General features: G+C 41.4%; 1 protein-coding gene across 1 annotated transcript; it reads left to right on the forward strand.

The window, feature by feature from the left end:
* Positions 1 to 252: 252 nt before the first annotated feature.
* On the forward strand, positions 253 to 19,077 carry LOC103063366 (serine protease 33-like). The gene is made up of 6 exons (XM_007436906.4): positions 253 to 718; positions 11,043 to 11,069; positions 13,010 to 13,172; positions 13,720 to 13,991; positions 16,618 to 16,787; positions 17,479 to 19,077. Exons 1-6 carry the CDS (start codon positions 664 to 666, stop codon positions 17,764 to 17,766), a joined length of 975 nt encoding a protein of 324 aa, XP_007436968.1. The 5' UTR covers positions 253 to 663; the 3' UTR covers positions 17,767 to 19,077.
* Positions 19,078 to 21,712: the final 2,635 nt, after the last annotated feature.

The following is a 21,712-nucleotide window of genomic DNA, read 5'->3' on the forward strand; positions in this document are numbered from 1 at the left end:
TTATTCTGGGAAAATAAACTGTTGAACTGAGAAAGTAAACTGGAATGACTGCTGAAATTAACTCTGTACTGGTAGTGCTGCTGAAAAAAAGTAAATTTCCCAATATAAATTGGAACAATGATAAAACCTTGCTGTCATAAAACCTGTGGTTACTTATTCATCGCTCAGGGCAGTTATATAAAATTTGCCACTAATTCCAAAATGAATGGGACTGCAACCGCTCTTTACCATAGGTTTTCCTTTCCTTGGCATCTGAGAGCACCTGGTAGGAGAAGGTTGATATGCAGGCATCATATTTCTGCATCCAGACCAGCACTAGGTTTTTCTCCCCTGCTTCTTTGGAAACCACAACTTGTTCTGAGAAATGGTACATATCTCTGGAAACTACAATTGCCCACACTTAGATGAGTGTGACGCCAAAGACTGACCAGGCTAAAACCGGACAGAAGGCCGGTAAGGCGTGGTTATTGGAGGGGACAAGAGAGAGCAGGCCAGGTGGGCAGACAGGTTGGATCACATTCTTCCAGGAAGCTGCCAGGAAGTGGCTGCCTTTTTAAAAATTAATTTTGCACGCTCCTAGATTTTCACTGAAGCAAACCTGGAGTGTTACAGGTTGGAAATCACCCTGCTTCCTTGGAGTTGAGGCAGGGGCCCTGCTTCACTATGAGAAGAGCTGTCTCTGCTTTCTTTTGCCTTTTCGTGCTTTCTCTAACACAGGGTAAGTAATTTTGCCCTTGGTGAGTTTGTGTATGCGTTTGTGTAAGATCCTGTTTCTCTGAATTAAAGAAAGGAGGTTGCTGATTTATAGCAGATGTCTCACATTAGGCCTTCTCCCGGGAAGGGACTCGGATTACAACAGTGCAGTTCCTATACTTGAATTGTATTCTTAGGACTAGTAAGGTGGAGTAAGAGCTAGTGATCAGAACATCCCTTCCACATCAGGCAGTATTTCTTTAGAAACACTCGTCTTTGCATTTGCACATACAGTCTTGGGATGATCGCAGACCAGCTCAGGAATGGGGTCTAGCAGTTGAAGGAGAAAGAAAGAGTATCTGTGGCCTTTCTTTTCTCTTTTAGATGTTTTTAAGGAAGTCTGACTTAACCGAGCCTAGAATTCTTATCCTTCTGCTTTTTGTGTTTGTGATGGGGTGGAAATGAAGGCAGGCAATGGAGGTGTCCTACTGTTTGCAAAGCCTGTTCCTGCGTAGGCTTGTCAGCCGGGTGGGTGACCGAGGATTCAGAGCAGTGTGGGTTTCTTTGCCCTGAAATTAGGTATATTTATGCATGCATGTTGAGAAAGGTAAGTTCAAGAAGGAAAATGGATGATGGGAACATTCTCAGATTCAGGCCCTAAGCTCTTGATTTAGGACTTTTATCTCTGGAAATAGACTGGCACAGCGTGTGTGATAATAATTGCCAGTTGTCCTTTTAGTGGCTGGCCTGTCTTCCAACCTGGAAACAAGGTGTTTTAAAATGGGAAGAGACTGCTCCTTTGTTTCTCTCTCACCCTGTACATCTACATTTATGGGCACATGTGGGCAATATTGCCTTTTTGGCTGTAACACTCTGTGAGATCTTCTAATCCAGAAGGGTCAGTTTACCTCCCACTTTAACAGGGTTTCATGTTGACCTTTAATTTCCTCAGCTGGGCCAGACAATCCCAACCCTTTCATGAGGCCCTCAGCCCTGATGGAACTGAGCAGCCTGGCCTTCAACCATGAGAAGTCAATGAGGATTTATGACTAGAGTAAATTAGTGGTCTTTTTTATTCTTTCATATTGTGTTTCATCTGAACTGAGGCGTACCCGCTTTTTGCAAAAAATGCTGCATGGAGAGTTTATTGGGTCCTGGTCATTTACTCAGATTAATCCTCTTTTATACACTGCATTTATTTATATACTCTTGCTTCTCTGTTTTAGCTACCAAGAAAAGGCAACAACTCCCCCTTCCTTGCAAAATCCATCAACCACGGTTGTTGTATAAAACTTAGTACAAATCAGGGTTACCACAAATTGTAGGCAAGGTGATTAAGCTTTGGATGTGAGAGTTCACGTGGCTGAATGTGCTATCATGTCAAGCTAAAGGCATGTCCCATAGAAAGCTAGAGTGTTAGTGAAAACGATTGTGGTATATTTTTTTCTCTAATACATTAGTTCTCTATTTTTTGGAATGCAAGACATAGAAGTGCACATTGTTATCCTCCAATTGCAGATCTTTCAGATATCACTGTTTATTAGGGAAACCATTTATTTGTCTCTGAAAAAAAAAATCTGTCTTGGGTTGAGATTAAGATGTAGTTCACCACCAACTAATCTTACTGAAATTGATATCACGGATATGAATGAGATTTACTTCTACATACCCCTGTACAGAATTGTGCTGTTAATTGCACTTTGCTTTCACTGAAATCCATAGGATTGATGCTATGACTGGTTTATGGCACTGAATTCAGTAAAATCTAATTTTCATTTGTTCTTATATTTGGACAGTTTTGCCTGAGGGCAATGCCCTATTGAACTTGTTTACTAAGTTTTTTGGTTGAGTTGAGCCCTTCCTGGGATTTCTGAGTAAAACCTTTGTGTCAGAGGGAAGGGAATGCATGTTATAAATAAAGGTGAAAGCAGGAGCAAGAAGTTCAAATCTTCCACCTGCCCATATTTACCAGATCAAAATTGTGTGCGTTCCTATGTGCATGTATATATCCATAACCTGTCTCCAATGTACACGTGAACAAGTGGGCACATGTTTTTGTTGCACATGTAAGCAAGATGCAGCACTGTACCCATTTCATACTCTTATTCCATATACCAGCAAGGCTGATTCTGAAACGCTGACTTATCAGCTGCCAGAACAATGTATGCTTTGTTTTCAACATCTTTGAAAAGTGCTCAAGCCTATTCAATTCCAGATCAAGAGCTATTTGTACTAGTGGAATCCTTACAGGTTTGGGAGGAGGACAATTTTGCTAATCTCTCCTGTTGTTTGGGAGAATTATAGATACTGTAGAAATGCTCTAGGCTAGAAATGTAGGTTGGAAAGGTTAAGGTCGAAGGAATCCAAAAGGATTAATTACATATTTACAATGCGAATATTCCATCAACAGCACAGACAGGCTCTTCAGAACTCTACAAGGGGGACAGGATTAATAAAGAGCAGAGGAAAGTCTGCAGAGAAAGACAGCAAACAATTCCACAGTCCTTCTTCAAAGGATTGATGAACTGTTCCTTCTTGTAAGTGGATAAACTGCTATTCCATCTCTCTTCTTCATTCTGGCCTTTTATGGATAAAGCAAAGATTAAAAGAAGTGGAACTTTCTGGGCCCAAGGCAAACCTCCCAAATGGGGCCCCCAGTGGTGAATGAGTTCAGGGCTGGGTCTCCATGCTCCGACGGGGACCACTGAGGAAGGCCAGTAGAAAGGGAAGAAAATAAGGTGGCTGCTGCTTCCTTTCTGGTGCCACCACAGGAGCAGTGGGTCTGGTCCTTGGGAAGGTCGCTGCTGCTGGACCATTAGACTCAGGAGGGACTTCTCTTCCCCTCTCATTCAGAATATGGCCATATGTGCCTGCAGGACGTACAGAATATCCCCTCCACTCAGAGCCCCCCACCTCCAAGTTTGACCACCTGAAAGTCCCTCTTAGATGTACCAAATCTGGACTGCAACAATCTGCATCAACGCTAGATGGCAGCAAAGAGTTAGGGTGGTCCCGATTTCTTTGCTGTCACCTAGGGTCCTGGATTTTGCAACTCCAGTCTGGTTTGCCTCTTCCCTTATTCCTTCACAAGCAGGGGAAGAGGAAGCTTGAGTGGCCAGCATTGAGCATTGGGGAAGCCACCAGGGACTCCAAGGATTCCTCTCCCACTGCTTGCCACTGTTGCTGAGGGGACAGCTGACTCAAGAGGGGCTTTTCCCTCCTCTCTTCCTCTTTCCCTCCTTCTAGGCCTCTTGCAACATGGTACTACAAGTCCCATGAGACTTTGCAGCAGACAGGAAGAGGAGGAGAGAGAGAAACCAAGTACCGTAGTAGAAAACTGCTTTGTTGAAACCTGGTATGTAATGCAGTAAAGAGTTTACAGCTTACTCTCACTGAAGAGCTTCCTAAGAAAGAAAACAACACTTCGCTTCTGCTTCTCTTGGGACTCTGTGCTTAGGCTCCCATGTCTGGGCTGCAGAAAACTGGATTAGGCTAGATATAGAATATCTGCCCTCCAGCATCCAAATCCAGTGGTTGTTTGGATTTTGGCCACACAGATATACTAGCCCTGTCCCCATCTGAGGAGGCTTGTTGAAGGCATGGAGCAAGCAGAAGGAGACAACTGGGAACTCACTCAGGTCTCCTCTGGCTGCAAGTCCCAAGATGGCTGCTTACTCTGCCTTCACTATATTTACACCACCGAAGTCTCAAAAGTTTGGATTTGCTTCTATTAGCATTCAAGGACATCTGCTTCATCTCAGAAAGCCGCAGGTTTGATTCTAATGGGAATCAGACAATTGCAACGGGCCCCCCTATCCTCGCAAAATAACTCCCGAGAAAATAAGGATTTAAAATGGAAGACGTTCTTTCTGCGCAAAGTATTTGAAAGAGGTGATTCACAAGGTGTGTTAGTGCAAACAAGCTACACTTCTCGTGCATTAAAGCAGCTTCAGAGCTCATGTGGCTGCTTTGAGAGCTGGTCCTGGTGGTCCATGCAACAATTCTCCTGGAACTGCCAACTAAATGAAGTGGTGGTATGTGCGTGGCTGGGTAGTGATAGCTGGGGACAACTTCTGAAGCAGCAGTGAGAACCTTCCAGCTTTAAGGACTGAAGAGCTCACCTTGACTTCTCCTCACTGCAGCACAAATGCGATCCGGTAACAGAATTGTCTTGCTTTTATTTCACTCTCAGCTCACAGCTGAGACAGCTTAATGTCGTCTTAAGCAGTTCCAATTTTAAAAGTAGCATTTTCCTCTTCTGACACATTTCTTGACATGGAAGTGATTTAGTATGTTTGTTTGACAGCCTGGTCAAAGCTGGGATCTGCTCAGCTCCAATGGGTCACTTTAGCTGCTTCGTGGGCTCTTCCTCCACTCTGGTCGATGGGCATCCCTGTTTTGCCTCTGGTTACAGGAGAGACTCCACACCTGGCTTCATTTGCCAGATGTTATGCATGCTTCTATATACATGGGTTTAGTGCTCTTTCAAAAGAGGGTGAGATCTGCATGAAAAAAGGGACTCTTAAAAATGATAGATCTGTGCTGTGTTTGATCTAAACCAGGAAGGAGAACTGGGATCTGCCAACTGCATGTTACTGGTTCTGTTAACAATGTGTGCCTTACAGGTTTTTCATTGTTTCTGCAGATGTGGGGTTTTGGCTGGCTGGACAGGCAGTGCTATTTTCCTACTCCACCAGCTACTTCGGGTGCGTCTGCCACAGCCACTGGCTGCCAATGCTGCAGTTCCCTTTCAGCGCAAGCCGAGGACAGAGCTCAGTTCTTAATGTTGCTTCCTGCTTCACCCTGCACCCCACCTCCATGCCTCTGGCCCGTCAGCCAGGCTATTTTGGGACAAGGCTTTAGTGCTTTTCCACAAAAGCACTACCTTTGTGTTCAGGAATAAGGGGATTGACAGGTACCTGGTGCAGATCACCACCGCCCCTGCAACACATTAATTGCACAACTTGTGGCAAAGAGTGGCTAAAGCAGCTGTTCAGTGCACCCAGCCTCCTCTGTTCCAACCCCACCATACATTAGGGAGAGCAATTAGGGTTTTTTCCCTCTCTTCCTGATGCTCAGTTGGAACAGAAACAAAGCTTGGTGAATCTTTCAATAGACAAAATAGAGCTTGGCAGCTGGGACCAGGCCCTCCCCCTGCCGGGCATTTCTGGTTGTACAGGTAGTCCTCAGTTAAGGATGGCAATTGGCACTGGAATTTCCATCATGGTCATAAAGTGTGATATCACGTGACCATGCTGCTTAGCGCCAGAAAGTCCGGCATTTCTGGTTGCTGTCGTTAAGCAAATCCTGTGATGTCGTTAAGTGTGACATCACATGGTCACCATTTGCGACCTCCTGCCGGTTTATCCATTGACTTTGCTTGTTGGAAGCTGGCAAGGAAGATCACAAATGGTGATCATGTGACTGTGGGATGCTGCAATGACCAGAATCTTGAGGACCGGTCATAAGGACCCTCATTCAGCACTGTCCTTTTTCCTAGGAGTGGGGCAGGTCACACTGTCCTCCATTGATAGGTCTCTTTCCTACTATTCATTCTGTCTTTTTTTCTAGGAAAAAAAGCCCTCAGGAAGGAAAATCCAGAATTGCTCCACAGACTTACAAGACTTGCTCCATATAAGTTACACAATGTTTTAGCTAGCTGCAATAAATATTGCAAACATTCCAACTTCTAAAGTTGCTAACTCATTTTGGGTTGTTTCTTTGTTGTTAATTTTCAGGACACCTGTTCATCAATACCCAGTCAGTATCATTATAAACGAAAACAGCTAAATGAGTGATTTTTTTTGCTCTCTTTGACGTCAGTTCTCAGGCAGAAGGGTGTGAACTGCAGTCTTCAGGCTGTCATCACCTGAAAGTCACTTTGCATTAGCATGTTATTTTTCACATCAGTTTTGCTTAGTTTTCCTTCCTGGTTCTTATACCTAACTGTCTGGTTCTCCAACTTTACAGATATTTTGTTTTCCTTCTTTGCACAGGTGCTCTGAAAAATGAAATTCAAAACAGTATCACTCATCCTAAACAGCTGCTTATGTGTTTACTTTGCAGCAAACATGCATGTTTCTGTCCATCTGCTGTGAAAATAATCTGCTTTCTCTGTGATATGCATGCCTTTGTTGTTGCAATTAAAGGGTTTCCAAAGATCAAATAGACCCAATCAGTGCCAAAGTATTTTACAGATAACTTTTGGCCTAGACAAACCTTTGTTATAAAGCCTATTAGCTATTTCATTTGGGGTGGTGGTGGAGGTTTTCAGACAAACCATTCAAGAGTGTTGAAGGAGCCCACAAAGAGATAGTTGTAAGGCTGTTAGTTTGTTTGGTGCTTCGTTTATTATTTTTATAATTTGCAATCCAAGCTCAGAGGCAGCATTTAGCTAATTTTGATAAAGCAAATCAGGGCTGGATCTTCTTAGCACTTGGATGGGGGACCACCAGGAAATCTAGAGCAGTAGGATAGACAGGGAAGTAAGGCAAAACACATCCTAGAGGAAGAAAATGGGCCCTCTTTCTACCATTGCCAAGAAAATGACATGGGTGTGTAACTTGAGTCAAGGAAGGCTTTACCTATTTTACTTTGCACTTTGCCCAAGGGTGATGTACAATACATGTCAGCCCCACTAAGTAGACCATACCAGGAAATCAATTCCACAGGGATACTAGAACTACTTTTACTGAGATTGGTTATAATAATATAATCTTGCAAGTCTGATTGTGCTGTACATTTCCCCTTCTTATATCCCAGCGAATCTGAGAGATGTCTGCATGAGCTGCTTCCGAATATTATCTTTTTTCCCAGGGCTTGAAAAAATGTTTCGGCCCCCTTTGCCTAGGTAATGGTCCCTGCATATTTCCATCAAGGTCACCTTCCTTACTCTGTAATATCTACAATATTGAAACCTAATCTAAACCAGCTTTTGCTAACCCAAGGAACAGAGGAGCAAAGTACATGCAAAGCTGAGAATAGCACGAACAAGGAAAAGATATCGCTAAACCTAGAGCATTAAAAGCACAGAAGCATAGATTTGCTGGCCTTTGGAAAGCAGACAAAGGAAGGAGCAAATTTACTTTTCTGAGGAGGGATTTAACCCCGAGTAGGAAGTAAGTCGAGAGCCAATTTAGTGTGGTGGTGAAGGCATCAGCCTAGAAACTGGGAGATCATGAGTTCTAGTCCTGCCTAGGCACAAAGCCAGCTGGGTGACTTTGGGCCACTCACTCTTTCTCAGCCCTAGGAAGAAAAAGGGCCGTGGCAAACCACTTCCAAAATATCTTGCCAAGAAAACTGCAGGCAGTTTTCCGAGAATCAGACACAATTGAATGGATTAAAAAAAAAGAGTAAGTCACCTATCCCTATTTTGCCAGTGACAAAGTCAGTGGGATGAAAGCAGCATTAAGGTGGCCACTAATATCAGGGATGGGCAACCAATAGCTGCTGGGTCTGTATGTGGCCCTCTGCCTCCCTTTTGTGCCCCCCATAAGGCCCCCAAGTACTGTTGCTGAAATTTGGTGGTAAAAACTTTTGGTAGACATAACATACTAAATTGGGATAGAAGTAACATTTAATACCTAACAAACTGGCTGAAATGTTAGCTGGATCAGCAGGGTGTCTCCTCTAGCCCTTGGAGGCCAATATGTTCAAGTGGAAGCCCTTTCCTTAATACAGTTTAGAAAGGGCGTTAAAACTTAAATCCTTCTTGGGATCCTTTTGTGCTGCTGTTTATATATGTACATCTTAAATATTAGAGATCTTTATCATGTAAGTTACCCAGGACCATTCAGGAAGAGGCGGCGTATAGCTATATAAATTAATCAAATAAAATTCAAAATAAAATAAAATAAATAAAATAAAATATGCCTCTTGCCTGCCCCGACTTATCCATTGTTCCAAAAATTGCAAGAATAGAAATACTAGCTTCTGATTTTTTTTTACTGGAATTGGAAGAAACATACAAGATGGGTGCCTTATGACCCACTGCTTTTAATTTTTTAAAGCTTTCCCTTAGCATGCCATAAATATCTTTTACTAGGAAGCAATACCCTGTTGGTCTGATCTGGAGCTTCTAGATGCAGGGCAGATAAACTTTAAGCTGGTCCAGCAGGTTTTCTCCTATTTACTTGCTACTTTTAAGACTACTGTTAACTACTGTTACTGCAAAGTAGAAGTGAGAAACTTTCTGCAATCAACACTGACTTGAAGGCACTTCCCTCCCCCCAAAAAGTAGGAGCTAAATTTTAATTTCTTTCTTTTTTTTTTGTCCCAAAGAGTTGCAAGGAATGGAGCCATTGATGTCATGATTATCATCAAGGCAATTGATTCAACTTGTTTTGGGTGGGTGGGTGTGAAGATTAAATAATTCATCCTTTTTACTGTTAAACCCGCCAATAGAAATCAGTCCTTTTCTTTTGGAAAAAATTGCTTTAGAAAAAATGTGGAAGAGATGACTTAATCCTTTGTAGGACATTTCATTCCTTAACATATTTCCATGCCCTCCCCCCCGAATTCCCCTAAAATGGGCTAAAAGTTTTGAACCTGCCCATTTAGGAAAGGACCAAGAGAGTTGGGGACTCCAAACAGTTCCCCCTTTAATAAGAACTTGGTCAATTTGCATTAAATCAATATGTGAGCTAAAATGCAGTTAGAATCTTAGGTATTTGCAGTTTATAGATTTTTGAATGAGCTATATCAAAATATATATCTATACATATGAGGGAAAATTCACCACAAGAATGTTTATATTAGTGAATACAACAAAAAGAGTGGTCAAAGGAAAACTAGTAATAAAGAAATGCCTCTATTTAGAGAAATATATGCAAAATGCATATGATTTTTTGAGTAAACTATGGAAGAACTGGAATGGAACAAACTGAGGACTGGGGGCAGGGGATGGGTGATGAGAAACGGGAAAATTTACTGTTTTCTCCATCCTTATAATTGATTTGTATGAAATGAGAAAACAAATAGGAGGGAACTATTTTGTTTGAACCCCAAATGTTAAACTGCATAGTCTATCCCACATTTGCTACTAGAACATCTGTTTCATAGAAGGCAGACTAGTGAGGCTTGAAGTCAAGCCTTGACCTTGAGGCTAAGTAGAAGACATTTGCTTGGAAGCTAGTTGAGATCTCTTTGCTCCACCTACCTTAAGGGTGGTTGTGAAGATTGAAAAGAGGTCTATGTAAGCAACGGGGGGGAAAGGAAGGATAGCCGCGACATGAAGACAACAAAAAGATAACTGGCTTTCAAAAAGGTTATCATGATCATCTTAAAAAAGAAGGACTGGAAAAGGTTATACAAATACACAAAGGGTGACCCGTATCTTTCAATGCTGACTAAGTTTCAGCAGTCTGGTAGGTGTGTGTCGCACATAAGGAACAGGTAGAGCGTTGATGGCATCGTTGTGGCTGCCATGTTGACTTTTTTAACCAGACCCTGCAAATGCCCGTCAGTTCCCTTCTAGTCTATAACCCAGGCTTATATTCACCTCCCAAAATAATCCCAGCTGGGAAAAAATGCTAAAGACGGAGGGATAGCAAGTCTCTTTGTAAGCTTTATTTGTGTTTTAACCCCACCACCCACTTTTTATACAGTATGATTGGGACTGGAATGTGAAAATGCAGCTTTGCCCTTGCCTGTATATTAGGGACAAGGACATTTTTGTGACATGGTGGTGACACAGTGATGTCGCCAGAGGGGGCAGAGCCAAGCTTTTTTGCTGTCCTCCCATATTTAGGATTTTTAAATAGCAAAGTAGGTGCGCTATTCTAGATGGGGCTCAAGTGCTCCTATTTTGGTAGACGGTTCAAAATTGAAAAATTGTCCGCTGCTGAATTTTAATGCAGAGCTCTGAGAAGTCTGGGGACTACCCCATACCCGCACATACACGTAAAGTTATGAGGTCTGCATTCAGCCCCATGGGCTTCCCACTCCTGTATAACTTAGCACCTTACTTACAAACGGATTAACTGGGGACACTCATGGGGAGTTTAATAATAACAGGATGGCAGCCCTGCCTTTTTTACATGTGTCATACATGCCAGCCATGTAAAAAAAGAAAAAGGCTTCAGTTGTGTGACCGGAGTCACTATCCTGCCTTTTTTGACTCCTGCCATGGACGCATCTGTGATTAATAAACGAATAATCCAATTGAACAGATGTGTCATTGGTTAGAAAATAATATAGAGAGACTTCAGCTTTAAAATCAAAGTCACAGCCTTCAGTTTAAGATTAGAAGACAGGTTTGTTCGTTTGTTTTTTTCGGGTTCATTCTCATCTCAGTTTTACTTACTCAGAGAATCACATGCCTGTTTCTTCTCTTCCTCATTTCTTTCTAGGACATGATGAGAATGGCACTCAAACAGGTAAGTGATTAACCATAAGAGTAACAAGGGGGCTTTCTCATTTATAGATGAGTTTCCGACAAGCGAACACGATTAAAGCAAGGAAGATTTAGCACAGTGTTTCTCAACCTTGGCACCTTTCAGGTGTGTGGACATCAACTCCCAGAATTCTGGCTGGGGAATTCTGGGAATTGAAGTCCACACACCTGAAAGCTGCCAAGGTTGAGAAACACGGATTTAGCAGCTCCATGAGGGAGGCGTTGCAGGAACAACTTCATTAAAAACAATTTAACTTAAAAACTCTCCTGAATTAGCATATGTGGGCCCTCTCAGGTTTAACATCTGTGCCTACCTCCCTTCTGCACTCTGTCCCTGTTTATGGCAAGTGCAAACTGTGGGGTTTTGCATTAGCAAAGACCTGTGCTTGTTTCAGCCAGGCAAAAGAACAACCGCCTGCCGTTTCTTCTTCATGAAACGTGCGCCTTTTGTTTCAAGGGTGGGTGGACCGTGTTTTGTCCAGCCGTGGGGTGGAGGTCATGCGTTAACTCTGAACATTTTGCAGCTTCCAAAGATCAGCAAGGGAGTGGCTAGTTGCACGATGATGTCATGGGGGGATTAGGGCAGAAAAAATTAAGCACTTCCTTGTCAGGAGTCATGACAACAAACGTCAGGGTCACAGCCTTGAAAACTGATTATTTTGCTTGCGTATTTCATGAGTGGGATGTGGGGACCCCAAAAATGAGATTAGGGGCCCGTAGGGGCTCTGAATAATCCACACATACCCTAGGATGATCCTCATATTCAGACCTCGACAGGGAATGGGGCCTGGCAGTTTAGAGGTGCTATTTGGCAGAGCAGATGGGGGCACTGGTAGGGAAAGGGGGTTCATCAGAGTGGGATCTGACAAAGTGGAACAAATCAACACTTTTTTTTTAATTTTTAGAATATTTTTATTAGAATTTTTCAATACAATAAAAATAAATGAAAAGAAAGAAAAAGAGAATAAAGAAAATAATAATAAAATAGAAAACATACAATTATGCCTTCTGCTCTTCTCTCTATTGAGTAATTATCTTAAACTTTCCCCCATCCTCTTCATGCCTTTTTAGTTCCCACAAATCAATACTATTTGAATAAGGAAAGGATTCAGTGTTTCTATCCGTTTGGGGAATTGTTCAGTATTTTATTTTTTATTATATAACCCTGTGGTAATTTTCGTGGAGTGCATATACCATCACTCCGAACCCAATCAAATAAGATTGGTTGAATGGCCTAAGACTGGATGATGGCCAGAACAGATGTTCTCAGAGCGTTCTTGGCTTTGCAAGTGTGGATGAATTTTTTCTGCAATGCATTTTGGTGGAGAAGTGGATAGTTAAGTAAATTGGTCATCACAGATGAATTGGTTGCCAAGGTAAATTAGTCCAAAATTTGTTCCTAGAATCTGACAGACTAGCAGATAGTGCTAACAGCATATATTAATTTCTTCTGCAACCCAGTGTTATTTTAGGATTGGCTCCCAGCCTCCCTTTCTATGCCTTCTAGAGCTCTCCAAAATAACCAACGTTCAATGGCAACCTGCCAAACACTATAATTTTCCATTTTTAAAACATGAAAATGCCAATGTTGTATTGTTATGTTGTTATTTTTTCTGTGTTTTTATTTTGACACCTACCCAGCGTCACTGGGACTCAGGTAGTCCTCATCATCATCATCACCACCATCATCACCATCTTTATCTTTTAAACCCCCCAAATTGTACATAAGTGGGACTACCCCAGTTCTAAACGTTTGTCCATTCTTGTGTTAATTGTTTGGTGTTTGGGTATCTCTTCACTTTTGTTTCTTATTCTGATAATTTACAATCCAGAAAACCCTAAAATGGTGGGCCCATCTTCCATTTTCTACAACTTTTATGTTTTTTTTCTCTCTCTCTCTTGCACACATGCATGTTTTGCCAGTGTGTGGGCAGGTAGTGAATCAGAACCGTATTGTGGGGGGAGAAGATGCATCTCAGGATGCTTGGCCATGGCAAGTCAGCCTCCAATACCAAAAGAAGCACGTCTGTGGGGCGACCGTCATCAGCTCTGAATGGTTACTGACAGCGGCCCACTGCTTCCCTAAGTGAGTAAGTGTGAGAAGAACCTGATGTAGAATTGCACAGGCTTCAGCTCTAACTGCATAAGCAGCCATGTACTGGAGGCATATAAAAGCAAGCATATAAGGTTCCCCGTCTTACATGTTCAGAAAAGAAGCTGCTGGTTCTGAGAGGGCTGTTTATTATGTATGCCATCTTGCTTCAACCTGGGCCCTCCAGAAGTGGTGGACCCAATTCCTGGGAAACCTGAAAATTGTAGGCCAACCTATCTAGTAGGGAGCCAGATTAAGGAAGTTTGAAGTACAGCAAAGCAAGCAAACAATGAAGCTCAGAGAGCACCAAGGAATATATGTAGCTCAGCCCTGGGCTACATATATTCTCTTCTATTGGAATAATGACTGGGAAACCCTGGATAATCAGGAGGTATGGAAAATGGGTGGAATGGCTGGATTTTTCAAGTGAAAACTCTTCACCCTCAAATATTGAGTCAGGTCCTAACTGGAATGGATAACTGAAGGCAAGTGCTGCAGGATTTTCCTGAAAGGCCTGATTCTTAATTGTTGCTCCCAACAGGAATGCAGAACTCTCTAACTACAAAGCCAACTTGGGAAACTACCAGCTCTTGAATGCAGACCCAAATGCTGTGTGGCTGAGACTGTCCCAAGTGATTGTCCATGAGAACTATAGTGGAGATGGATCCAGTGGGGATATAGCACTGGCTCAGCTAGAGCAACCTGTACGTTTCACCCAAGGCATCCTTCCAGCCTGTCTCCCAGATGCCAAAGTCCAATTTCCAAATGGCACCCTTTGCTGGGTGACTGGGTGGGGATCACCTGCATATGGAGGTAAGGAAGGTTGTGGGATGAAGACCTGAAGAAGAGAAAGTAGTTGTGCTTTAGCCCAGAGAACTCCTGGATTCTAATCAGATGAACCAAAAGAGGAAATGTGAGGAAAACGATTACATTGCATGGTATTCTGGGACCTAGCTGAGAGTCTTTAAAATCCGATGTTGTTTGTATTTCCTTTGTATCAAGATTACTCGGCATGTCTGTCAAAGGGTGGTGTAAAATAAGAATCCCTACCATAAATAAATAAGTATTGGTAGGCAAATAAGACCTTAAGCGGCATGTGGTTAAGAGGAAAGTTTTTGGTTTAGAAGAGTTTAGTGGGATTTCAATATTTAGAAGGTGGAAATCAACACAAAGCTTAGAATTGGCTGGTATAGGACTAAAATATCTGCTCCCCCCCTTGTTTTTACTGTCTCTACTATAAACGTATGGAAGCCAAATATCAATTGGGACCACAGGAAAAGTAGACAAGAAAGCCATATGCTTTCCAAATTTCCCTGCTGCATCTGTCTGTCTGTCTGTCTCCATCCCCATGTGGACATGCTTTTTTTAAAAAAAAAAAAAAAACCCCCCCCCCCCACATGCTGGTATCAGTGGAATTTGACAAATGCACACACAGATATGACCATAGTTAATGTAAAGGATTCCTTGAGTTGAACTCAATTCCTAGTAACTACTTAATGGGCTAATAGAGGTATTAATATTTTAGGTAATTTAATTGCCAGTCAAGTTTTTAAACCATTGAGTTGTTGTAATTCAGATTGTCTAAAACTGCAGCATAGCAACATAGTCAGCACATCTTTTCATTTCACAATTTGGACTAAATGCATTAGCAGGATCTAAAATGCCTGAATTACTATTGCCACTGAAATGTGTTTTGGGTGATTTCAAATTTACTTTTTTTTTTGTGGACAGTTAAAGAGTACTGTATTGTTAAGAGGGATATTAGTTATTTGCAAGAACTTTGGAGTAAAGAGTTGGAATATACCCCATATTACAAGTCAGTAGTTAAGGGACGTAAAGAATGTTAAGTATATTTCTTGTACTCTTAAGATGAAATTAATTCAACAAAATATTTTGTTTATGTTTATTGGCTGCTTCTGACAATCTTTAAAAAGAGTTGTCAAATTCATTATGCCAGAGGTGTAAAATGATAGAGGAGAAAGAGGCCTTGCCCCATTCTCACTCTATTTTGGTTTAATGTTCATGACTTGTTTAATAGAGTTTTGGAAAGAGTATTAAGTACTGTAATTTTAAATAATACATCCCACATTTGGAATTGATCACTGTATGAAGTGTTATGGATTAAAAAAGCCTGGGGCAAACCCAAAAATATTATTTGTTTACAATGACAGACTGTACTATCCTGGATTTATATTCTTGGATTGGTGTTATGTGTTTATTATCCTGCTTATGAACTGGTTCTTTATTGATGTAATGGAAAAACTGACCAGTATTTCAACATTAAGGTTTAAAATGGAGCTCTTTATATATATTACAATATATTACACATTTTTGCTGTTGTTTTGTTTTCTTGTTTCTGTTTGTTTTTGATTAGGATATCTTCTATTTTCTATATATTAAAGCAATGAACTAAAGTAAAAAAATAGAGGGGCATGTCCATGTCCCTTTCTTAGCAACAATAAAAATTTCTTAGCCTAGCCCACTGTTTCTCAACCGTTCCAACTTTAAGATAGTGAACTTCAACTCCCAGAATTCCCTGGCTGGGGAATTCTGGGAATTGAAGTCCACACATCTTAATATTGCCAAGATTGAGAAACACTGGTCTAATCTATACACCTGAGATTTCCTAGTGTTTTCCATGGGAGTACTAGACAGGTCTGACCCTGCTTACTTTTTGGAGATCAACTAAATTTAGCTATCTTTAGCTTGATTAATACTTAAAATGCAAATAAATGACATTAAATTGAGGGGGAGGGGGTTTGTGGCTCTACTCACTCTATGGCTGGGTGATGCCCTTGTTATGCTGTTTAAAGACCAAGTGGAGTCCTTACATATGATAAAGCTCCGAAATAAAGGTTAAATTAGTGGCAAGAATGTGAAAAGATGCCCGCAGGAGGGCAAAGGAGGCCAAATGACAAAAGTAGCATTGCACATGATAGAGTGTACTGTATTGTGATGTTGCCTACATATACAAAAGGGCCAGAATTTTCATCATGATAAGCAACACTGCTTTTCTCATTTTGATGAAAGTGGTGGATCCTGTAGATGCTTTTGATCTGAAAGGTGGCAGTTTGGTGAGGTGGTGAGGTGGACGTTCTTTGAAATGGAAAGAGCATTGGCAACATGTCACTTATTGTAACCCGCTTAATTTCTTATATTTGTTTTTGATTATTTGCCATCCTGTGGGAAAGATGTCTTTCACTACAGAAACTTGCTCAGCTGTATTGTCCTATACAGACAGTACAATGACAATATAATTACCACTAAGCATCCTATGGAAAGGATTCTAGAACTATCTTTTGTTTTCTTTTAAATGGTACTTATTGTATTTTTACTTCCATGTATACCTCTTTGGGAAGACAGTTATACTGAAGGCAGGATATACTGTATATCATTGTAATAATAACTGTAACAATAATAATGTGTTTTTTTCTTCAAGCCACCCTGGGAGGTCTCAAAACATTGCAGCAGATCCAGTTGCCATTGATAGACACCATGACCTGTGATGCCCTTTTTCACATTGGTACGAATATCAGTCCCACTACCAGAGAGATCCAGGATGACATGTTCTGTGCTGGCTATGCTGAGGGAAAAAAAGATGCTTGCTTGGTAAGAAAGGATGCTAATGGATGTAGTATGGAATGGCATTTGTAGGGAACACTCAACAATGGGAAGATTCTAAGAGTGAGCTGAAATGCCTAAGCCAACGAGTCCTATTTATCATGATGTAAAATCCTTTTTGAGACAGAGGGGGCTGCACTTACCTTTGAGGTGGATGAAGTTCTTGGATTTTTCTTTCTTTTCTCATAGTACTATGGGATTCTCAGCAGAGATTACTGCTTCTTTATTGCACTTCCTGGAATGGCTGTGTGGCTCTGTGTTGTCATGAGACACATGGCCATTCCAGGAAGTACCAGAATTAGCATTTTAACAAATGTATTAAGAGTAGAACAAGAATTTGCTAATGGTGTTCTCCAATAGGAACTTTAGTTCAGCTTTATTTAGGTCCTCTCCCTTGATTGCTAATAGGTTTCCATTGTGGTTTCTCCAGAGCTGAGGGGAAAGCAGTCTTCATAACCTTGTAGGCAATATGGGAAATGTACTATACTGTTTCCCCAATATTCTCTTTATTAGTTTCTCCTGGCAGAGAATCCACCAGAGAGATGGTTCGGTTTGGGAAAGGTATAGCATTATAGCGTTTTCATGCTGGTTCCAGGCTGTGCATAAAAGGGAACAGAAACAAACTGTGTTACAGACAGAGGGATAACATAGACTCTTACTGCTTACTTTTCTCAACCAGGGTGACTCCGGAGGTCCATTGGTCTGCCAAGAGGATGGTGCCTGGTTTGTGGCAGGCATTGTGAGCTGGGGTGACATGTGTGGCCTCCCCAACCGCCCAGGAGTCTACACCCGTGTTGGTTTCTATCAAGACTGGATTCAGAGTAACTTTCTTGGGTTGCAATTCGGTATTGTGAATGTCACTTATTACCGAGTTGCTCCACCTCGATCTGCCTCAAGCCGAGTCCTCAAAAATTTCAGTTTCTTCCTCCTGCTTCTGATCTCCTGCTTCATCATCATCATCTTCTGAGACAGAGTGGGAATAGGAAGTTCTGGTGCTTTTACTTACCAAGTTGAAATTTTATGGGAAAAAATCATAACCAAAGTCTCCCTGTGAAAGCAGCACTTTCCACTAAAAAATGACTATGTCAAGTTTATGGAAACACCAGCAGTTTCTATCCTTGATGCCGTGTTAGAAACCTAGTTCTCCCAAATGAATGGATTCTGAAAAGTTCTGGAGCATTTCATGTTCTGTCAAGTACGACCATAGGGTATTATGGATTTCTAGGGCATTGGAGGCCTGGGAGAGATATTTTACTGGTGAAGGAGTCAGACTTCTTCATTTTGCTCTGTTCGTCTCCCTTCCTGAAGGAGAACAAGGGCTCTCATGCTTGTTCCCCAAAGGTGCTATTCATGTAAATTTATGAATATATATAGTAAGACTCTGCCATTATGCTGCTTTTTTTCAAGAGCTTCTTTGAACAGGAAAAGAGGAAAGGGAAAAGCCATCCTATTCAAGAAAAGGACTTAAAGTCATATTGAACTTCCAAAGAGGTTTCTGGGTAGCATTTGGTTGGCACTGCTGTAATCCAACAGCTTGTTTTCTGAATTTGAAATGGTGAGGGAAGTGGTGTGGTGAAAGAGCTAAATAAAATCATGTTCTAGTAGCAAACCAGAGCTCAACATCTGAGGAATCTCAACTTGCCACATTGTCTACCTCTGACTTCACCTTAGGCCTGGTCTACCTGTACAGTTGAATGAGATGGTAGGATCCTGAAGTTGTAGAATGGTAGGTCATATCATTTGGAAATGCAGACAGGGAGGTGCTTTTGGTTATCTTCCTGCATTTCCCCATTTTTTCTTTTCCCAAATACTCCATTAAGAAGGAGAAAAAATGTAGTAGATCCTCACGGCTTTTAGTTGGCAACACCAATGTCATCTCTCTGGGAGAATTAGAAATATTGGAAAATATGTGGTTGTATGTGAATTAGAAAGAGGGTTGGGTGGAGAATACTTTTTAAAATCTGCCTGGGATTGGAAGGAGATTTTGCTCATTTCCTCTTTATATAATATCTTTGTTAGGAATAATTTAAATAACAACTGGAAAAAGTGCTACAAAGAACCACAGAACCCAGAACTTGTTGGACCTTTGATTAACTGCTAAATATTTTAGGTACATGTTTTTCTTCTCACTAAAGGACATCTGTGTGGGGTTTGGGGGGAAATAAAATTTGCTTTTGGTGGGATAGTGCATATGAACAGGGGTTTTGCCAAGTTTGATGGTTCCTGCTGTAGAGAAGAAGGATGTATTTATGTTTTCAATTTCTTTGTGAAGAAAATAAATCACTACTTTGTAACTAGATATGTGCAAATTTCTTGGTAGGGTTATGGAAATGGCTTGCTATTTCCTTCTGGGATTTCTTTCTAATTTCCCAGTTTAGCCAACAACTCTGGGACTTCCTGGTAGCCCCCGTTCCAGGTACTATCCTAGATAGCTTTTCAGATCAGCAAAGGATTTTTCTTCACCAAAGCTGGAGATGGGAAGGCATCTAAAGCAGGTTTTTGAGCAAACAAGACATTCCAAGTCCCAAAGTCTGATGAATGAATGAGTGTGCACTGACGTTTTATTTCCCTTCTCCCCATCACGTGCAGTTTTTCAACCAAAATTTAAGGTTACGATGTCATCTGAACTCCAAGTAGATGCAAACCAAACAATGTAACTCAACTAAACTTCAGCATTCGCAAATCCAGAATATAATACTGGGATGAAATGGTACCATAAGCATCAATTTTTGACTAAAGGGACATTTGTTAACTAGACATTTGGGTTTGGTGTGTCATGCAAACACAACCCATGAAGGAAGAGGGTTAAACACTGCTGACTGGAAGCGTTGATGTTATTTTTGTTTGTAAAAACATTTGGAATGATTCATAAAATCTATTCAATGTTTATATCAGCTTGGGATGAGCAGCCCACAGTCCACATTGTGAATGTAGATCAGTCCCTTTGTGTGCTGTCAGAGCCCTGAAGGTAGCAATGCTGAAATTTGATGATAGATCACTAACTTTTGACAGTACAACTCCCTCCCTCCCTCAGTAAAACTTTAAGCTTCTGATAGATATTTTACAAATGTTCCTTGAATCCCAAAATACAAATAAGAGGGCCACAAATTCCAGCCTTGCTCCTTCAGGGAATATGACAATATCAGCATTATCCTCTTTCCACCACTTAGAGGCTGACAGAAACAAGTCTGGATGAAACGATGACCTGCCCTTGGGAGCGAAGATCAGTGATTTAAAAGTGTCATTTACCAAGGCCCACAAATTATGGAAGAGTGGTAGATATTACTCATAAGTCACAGTCTAGAGTAGTCAGCAGTAGCTTCAGATAAATGGTTTTGCCTTGAAAAATGGCAGAAGAGTCATGCATAGCCATTGAGTTTCATCCTGTTAGACCAGTTTCAACTTTACACCCAGAAACTGCCGTCAGACCCAAATCTGAAGATTAATGACTCCTATTGTAAGACTGTAAAGTGCATTGGTTGGCTTGAATGAAAGAGAAAGAGTGAGGGAATGAGAAGGGGCGGGTATTGAAGTTCTGCTGATGGATGATGAAGATAGCTTAATTTTCTGTGAATACAAACACAGAATAGAGAACATAAATTTTCTAGGAGATTGTCACAAGCTTGTTTTCAACTCTCCCCATTTGAAAATATTAGGTAATAACAGCTAGCAGGGTGGCATTATTCCCATTCCGATATCCTTGGGTCACCTCACAGGAGAGCTGTCTCAAATCAGAGAGAAATCTTGTTCCATCTGGGTGTCCAAGTTCAAGGAGTTTATTGTGAAGGAAGGAAGGAGACAGTTGAAAGATGTGTGCGAGCTGCGTTCCAGACGGAGCTCCATTAAACATGGGGGAACTTGGCTGAGAAACAACATACCTCTTAGAAAAATCCATCTACCCTGTACATTGGAAACAATAAATTAGGTCTTCAATAAGTAGCACCATACTATGGATTTAGTAAACCTTCAAGTCACTTCATGAAATACCCCTGTTAAGAGTGCTTGTGCCAGCAGCAATTCTGCTTTGGAAGAAGCAACCCTCCCCTTCCATTTTCAAAGATAGAGAACAGTAAATACATATTTAAAGCAGGACTGGGCAAACTGTCATTCAAAGAAAGTGTGATTGTAATGCCCATTAGCTCTACTCTGGAAGCTGAAGATAAGGGGCGAAGGGAGTAGCTGTGCCATGTTATTTGGAGAGCTACAGGTTGCTCAGGGTTTTTTGGGGGGGGGAGGGGTAACCACCAAAACTCCATCCCAATTTATTTTGTTCTATAGCAGTGTTGTCCAAACGTGGCCACTTTAAGATGAGTGGGCTTGCTGGCTGGGGAATTCTGGGAGTTGAAGTCCACTCGTCTTAAAGTGGCCAAGTTTGGACAACACTGTTCTATAGTAAACAAGGATGAGATGTGGTGCTGGCTACCAACTTGGCTGCTTCAAAAAGGGGTTGGGTGAATTCATGGAAGTCATGGGGATCAATGGCTATTAGCCTTGATGGCAGTGTGACTGCCTCTGAAGGCCATCTCTTGGGAGACTAGTGTGGGCTTCCTTGAGCAATTGGTTAGCCATTGTGAGAACAGACTACTGGACTAGATGGGCCAGGGGTTAGATCCAGTGGGGCACTGCTTATGCTTTTATGTTCTAACTATTTCACTTCTTGCTTTTCCTTCTATACTTTAACCCATAAACAACATACTTCCTAGGAAATTTAGAATTCAGTGTTTTTTACTGGCAAATTTTAATGGAAAAATCCTAAGGATTCTGGGGAGTGCAAAAATGAGGTAGGTGGACAAATGTAATGAATGGCACTGCATAGGCAGCTGCTATGGACCTCTCACAAGAAGGCTCTCCATCAGTGGGATGTTCATAGGTTGCCTGGTCAGCTAGCCCATTGGAGGGTGAGTTGGTAGAAC

This window comes from Python bivittatus, unplaced genomic scaffold (assembly GCF_059951505.1).
Source record: "Python bivittatus isolate LINGU-HERP-01145 unplaced genomic scaffold, Pbiv_v1 ctg000440_np1212, whole genome shotgun sequence".
Lineage (NCBI taxonomy): Eukaryota > Metazoa > Chordata > Lepidosauria > Squamata > Pythonidae > Python > Python bivittatus.